General features: G+C 34.4%; 1 protein-coding gene across 1 annotated transcript; it reads right to left on the reverse strand.

Moving 5' to 3' along the window:
• Window positions 1-2,438: 2,438 nt before the first annotated feature.
• Window positions 2,439-5,132, reverse strand: LOC115967307 (protein DMR6-LIKE OXYGENASE 2-like). The gene is made up of 4 exons (XM_031086384.1): window positions 4,815-5,132; window positions 4,480-4,715; window positions 3,634-3,961; window positions 2,439-2,756 (listed from the first exon to the last, which is right to left on the reverse strand). The coding sequence occupies exons 1-4, from the start codon at window positions 5,079-5,081 to the stop codon at window positions 2,502-2,504; spliced, it is 1,086 nt and encodes a 361-aa protein (XP_030942244.1). The 5' UTR covers window positions 5,082-5,132; the 3' UTR covers window positions 2,439-2,501.
• Window positions 5,133-5,688: the final 556 nt, after the last annotated feature.

Genomic DNA, 5,688 nt, shown 5'->3' on the forward strand with positions numbered 1-5,688 from the left:
ATAATAGGCTTTCCCCTTCTCCTCACCACTATATCATACCCTCTCTAACCTCTGACCCATGGCCCACTACTCTTGTATTGGTTAGGTACAAGTGGGTGGTACCTGAGCCTTGTGCGTGCTCCACTTTCATGTGTGTCTATGGCTTTTCTGCTAGTCATGCGTTTGCCAAGACCTAAGGGCTTATCTGCATGTTCTGCTACTTGTTCTTGACCTCTTGTGGCATGGAAATAGTCTGGGCTTTCATTCTTTATGTCTTACTTCTTTCCTGGACTGGGTCTTGCTTGGTCATGGGCCTTTCTTTCTTCAATCCATCCTTTAACCTCTTTGTGGGTTGATTGACACTCCTGCCATGCCACCCTGTTGTTCCTGCCATGTTATTATTTAACTTGTGCTTGTTGGGCCTCTTTTGGACCCACTATATGCTTTCCTTCTACTCAATTCTAGTAGCCCAGTACTACCATTGGGCTTGTACTCATGCTGTTTTGGGCTTCCTTGGCCCATTTCATCGCTTTCGGGCTTCCTTGGCCCATTTTATTCTTTTGAGCATCCTTGGCCTGTTTCATTTCATTGGGCATCTCCGGCCCATTCCAATCCTTCATTCTCATGGGCTTTTGCTAAGTCTTTTGGGCTTCCCCAGCCCAAGTTACCATATCTTTTACTTTCAGGGTTTATATGCTTTTCCACCAAACCCTATTTACTTAATTCCTTCCTTTGGCCTCCTTCGGCCCATTCTTGCTTATTTTCCATTTCTCATAATGCCCATGGGTTTACTACTTCTTTTATCGGGCTTCTTTGGGCCTGCTTGCTTTTTTTGAGGCCCTTTTGCTATTTTACAGGCCTTTGGTTCATTATTCCTGTCATTCGAGTTTAATGGTTTTCTTCTCAATTTGCTAATTATTCTTCTTTATTTCCTCCCATATTATTGGGCTTCTTCCTATTATTGGGTCTCCTTGCCAAAGTGGGCATCAACATGTTAGTTACAATTCCAATCATGTTAATCACATTTAACACATATTGGAATAATTATTAATGCAGATGTGAAATAATAGAACCATTATGATGAGGTCATGTTGGTCAATAGAATATTTTTATGATTCTATAAATATCTACTTGTAATCACACTTTCATTCATTGAAAAATAAACTAATTGATTACTTGGTGGTGGGTTCCAGTTAGTTCAACTGATAAAGTCTCTGATAGTTAAATAAGAAATTTAGGGTTTTTTTGCCTACACTAAAAACCGATTAGTGTCTTGCTTATTTTCCATTTCTCATAATGCCCATGGGTTTACTACTTCTTTTATCGGGCTTCTTTGGGCCTGCTTGCTTTTTTTGAGGCCCTTTTGCTATTTTACAGGCCTTTGGTTCATTATTCCTGTCATTCGAGTTTAATGGTTTTCTTCTCAATTTGCTAATTATTCTTCTTTATTCCCTCCCATATTATTGGGCTTCTTCCTATTATTGGGTCTCCTTGCCAAAGTGGGCATCAACATGTTAGTTACAATTCCAATCATGTTAATCACATTTAACACATATTGGAATAATTATTAATGCAGATGTGAAATAATAGAACCATTATGATGAGGTCATGTTGGTCAATAGAATATTTTTATGATTCTATAAATATCTACTTGTAATCACACTTTCATTCATTGAAAAATAAACTAATTGATTACTTGGTGGTGGGTTCCAGTTAGTTCAACTGATAAAGTCTCTGATAGTTAAATAAGAAATTTAGGGTTTTTTTGTCTACACTAAAAACCGATTAGTGTCTTGGTCTGATGATAAAGAGCAAAAATCACAAAAGCATGCCATAGGTTAAAACTCTATGTTTTCTAAGTTTTTAAAGCAAGTATCTCTTGGGTTACAATAGCCAGAATAACATCAGGAGATTTCTTATTACAATCTTCCATATGATCTTATAGTAGCCTTGTTACGCTACTTTGGACATGATTGACGTACATAGCCGTGAATGTGATTTGTGGCATATTAACAAAATGATATATACACATATATATCTTAGTTTTTTTTTTTTTTTTTTTTTTTTGGTTTAAAAATTGACACATCAATCTATAAAGATAATGTAGTAAAATTTATAATATTAATACTATCCTGTCTATAATGTTGGAAAAAGAGATGCTAATATAAGGTATCATAGATAAATACATTAATAAGAATTGCGTATGTAGGTTAAAAAAAAAAAGGATTATGTGCTAAATATGACATTTAATACATAGTAACTGTAGCATAGATAGCAACAAGCCAACAAAATTCATTACTAAATATTAAATTCAACAAACATGTGAGCATATGCTCAAAAAAAAAAAAAAAAAAAAAAAACTAACATGAGAACAACATGGATGAAAATCTTAAATTTGGTCTAAGTTAAGTTTTCAACTCTCAAATTTAAAATTTGAAATTAAACCAAATTGTCCAACATTTATTCATTATTATTATCAAGCACTAAATTGAGAAATTGACTTTGTAAACCAATCAACTAGCTCAATCTGCTTTGCTTTGTTCAACATCCGATTGGAATTTAGATCTCAGCCTCCCAGTTTGCTGCAATTCCAAAAATTTCCTATATGTTATTTCAACATATGCAGGTTGATCACTTTCATTGTCAACTAACTCTGGTGCTGGCCTCATAACTGTGTCTAGTGCCGGTCCATGTGCCAGAGCTATGGACATCCTTGTAGCTTTGTTATTCACAAGTGCCCGGTGTGCAATACTCTTGTACTTGCCATTGCTCAAAATCTTGCAGGGAAACATTATATTCAGAAAATTTAGATTTTAATTCAAAAAATTGTTCATTTAGTTAAATATTCATATGTCAAAAACATGATAAGTGAAAAACATAAAGCCAAATGATATTTAAATAAAAATTTATATAATTACACATACACATATAAAGAAAAAAGAAAACGATCAGCCCTCATTCGAGTATTCGCTTCACTGTTACGATCATTTACCTATTTTTAATTTTTAATTTATTTATTTATAGGGTTAGTTCTTCATTTTGGCCATTTAGGCTACTTAACACGGTAAACTCTTCCTTTCAGGTATTTAGAAAATTTCTTTATGTCCCAAATGGAAGAAAACTATATAATTTTAATTTTTTGTGTTCTTAGTCCTCATTAAAAATAAAAAATAAAAAGTTTTCAGAAAGTAGTTCAGAGTTGGCTAGAAGTAAAAAAATACCTCTCTCTCTCTCTCTCTCTCAGCAAACATTTGTTAACAAGTCAAGATCAAAGCACTATTTTTCTGTCTTGCCTTTAAGCTTATTCACGCATGTCACGTGTCACATTTAACTTAAATAAGTGTTGGGTAATTTCTAATTTAATTCCATTATGAAATTTGGTGTAAGTTTAATCATGTAATCCTTCAAATTTAAAGAGTTTTTATTTAGTCCTTGAAATTATACAAAGTGAACAATTTTGTGTTTTTTAATTTTTAAATTTTTTTTTTTTGTACTTACACAGCTAATGGAATGTTGAAGCAACCCATATTTACGAGACTAAAATCGAACCAACCACATATTTAAGAGTGCACAAATTTAAGTAACAAAATTGAGAAGATGAATAACACATGGGGACATTTAAAAATGGAGTTCAAGAAGCATGATAGAATGTACCTCCAAGTGATCAGCAACTTGAACAAAGAGTACATTGGCAGGGATATTGACATTAAACCATTTTTCGTTATGCTTTACTTGAAGGCCAGAGACGCCATTATTTACCAAAGTGGTTAGCAGACCATGGTCATAGTGAGCGGGGATGCCAATTGCTTTCTCTGGCTCTGGACAAGTTGGATAATAGTTAGCAGCGAGCAATTGAAAACCCAACTCGAAATTGGCAGCCTTTTCTACGTAGCTCTCTTCTAACCCCAAGCTCTTTGATATAGCTTTCAGTAATATTATTACTACTTCCCGGTTTCTTTTGCTGAACTCCCTTGCAATCTCACTGTGTCAACAAAAATATAATTAAACCATTCATTATGAATTGCATTGGCCATGACCAAATTATTATTATTGAAATTTTAATTGAAAAATAAATTTATCATAATTAGAAGAAGGAAAATTCTTAGTTTAAGTAGATTGAACAAATTGCATATAACGTTGTATACAAACTTATGGGTAGAACTTACCCTTAAAAACTCTTGCTATGGAAAAGTGTCCAAAAACTTATATACACATGTTTAAACTTACCCTTAAGCAATGTGGAACACTCCAACCTCTATATCAACTTTGGCAGTTGGCCTTAATACTAAATATTACAAACTCATGGATAGAATTTACCTTTGAAAACCGACTTACAAGAAAAGTAAAGTAAAAAATTTATATACATATGCTTAAACTTACACTTAAGCAAAGTAAGACATTAGAATCATAACAGATTCTTAATACTTTAGAACTTGATTTTTTTATTCATAATATGTGATATGATTTAGGAGGTTAAATCTGAAATGAAAAGAAATGTACCTGAACCCAGCTGGTTTGTTGGGTGTATGAAATTCAGGATGGGCGAAGCACTTGAGAAAATCTCTCCAAAAGTTTGCTTTATCCATTGAAGGATTAAAGCCTGTACCACACCTGATTGGATCCATGACATGTTTTCCTTGATACTCTTTCTTCTCCTCCTCTTGCAAGTCGAAAAATTCTTGAAACGAAGCTATCATTGCCTTCGTCAGACTCTCCGTCACATCATGATTAATCACCTAATAAGACCCTCATCAAATCTCAGTAATATGCAAAAACTATAGACACGTAAGAAAAAAATTTAATAGAAAGCTCAAAACAGATAAGATAAACTGTACCATGAAGCAGCCCCAGTCTGAGCAGGCTTTGCTGAGTTGATGGATGATTTGGGACTGTTCTTCAGGAGTACCAGAAACAAGAAGAGAGATGTCGATAATGGGGATTAAATCTTCTGCATCACCGGCTATTGGTTCATCACGGAGATAAGGGGTGAGGTTGTAAAACGAAGGGATGGAGGAGGAGCCAGTTGATTCAACTAGTGCTTTCACAGTTGTTATCTTTTGTGGATGAACAGGTGATGCCTTCGTGGACATTGCTGAAGCCATTGATGAGGATTGAGGAGAAACGAGGAGAACACTAGAAGCAGAGAGAGAGAGAGAGAGAGAGAGAGAGAGAGAGAGAGAGAGAGAGCTATAGCTGAGTAATCGTGCAGTATTGCTATGTTCCTTATATGCTATAATCATGTCAATATATATAGGAGTAATGCTGGGACAATTTGTGCTCCCAATTCGGCAGGTTGGTAAACGTGGCACCAATTTTGTTATCTATATATATATATATATATATATATATAAAACCGAAGTTTTTGGAACTCCCACAAATTTCCACATCATCATTATTTTCTTTTTCTTTTTATTTTCGTTCCCCCACTATAAAGAGTTTTGGTCATGGTGGTGTCCTTACTCCAAGGACACCTTGGAGGTAGTTTAAATATAGTATAATTCTAATTATTAGGCCATTGCACAGCCCAAAAAGAAAAAAAAAAAACTTTGCTATTCATTCCCCCACTATATAGAGTTTTGGTCTTGGTGATGTCCTTACTCCAAGGACACTTTGGAGGTAGTTTAAACATACTATAATTCTAATTATTAGGCCATTGCACAGCCAACAAAAAAAACCTTGCTATACGTGTTTCAATCCATAAACATAACA

This window comes from Quercus lobata, chromosome 11 (assembly GCF_001633185.2).
Source record: "Quercus lobata isolate SW786 chromosome 11, ValleyOak3.0 Primary Assembly, whole genome shotgun sequence".
Lineage (NCBI taxonomy): Eukaryota > Viridiplantae > Streptophyta > Magnoliopsida > Fagales > Fagaceae > Quercus > Quercus lobata.

Bases quoted from the DNA above. Each gene is read 5' to 3' on its own strand.
- LOC115967307 (XM_031086384.1), bottom strand. From the start codon at position 5,081: ATGGCTTCAGCAATGTCCACGAAGGCATCACCTGTTCATCCACAAAAG. The intron at 4,716-4,814 runs GTACAGTTTATC...GGGTCTTATTAG, and splicing joins CAGACTGGGGCTGCTTCATG to GTGATTAATCATGATGTGAC. The intron at 3,962-4,479 runs GTACATTTCTTT...TTGTTGACACAG, and splicing joins AACAAACCAGCTGGGTTCAG to TGAGATTGCAAGGGAGTTCA.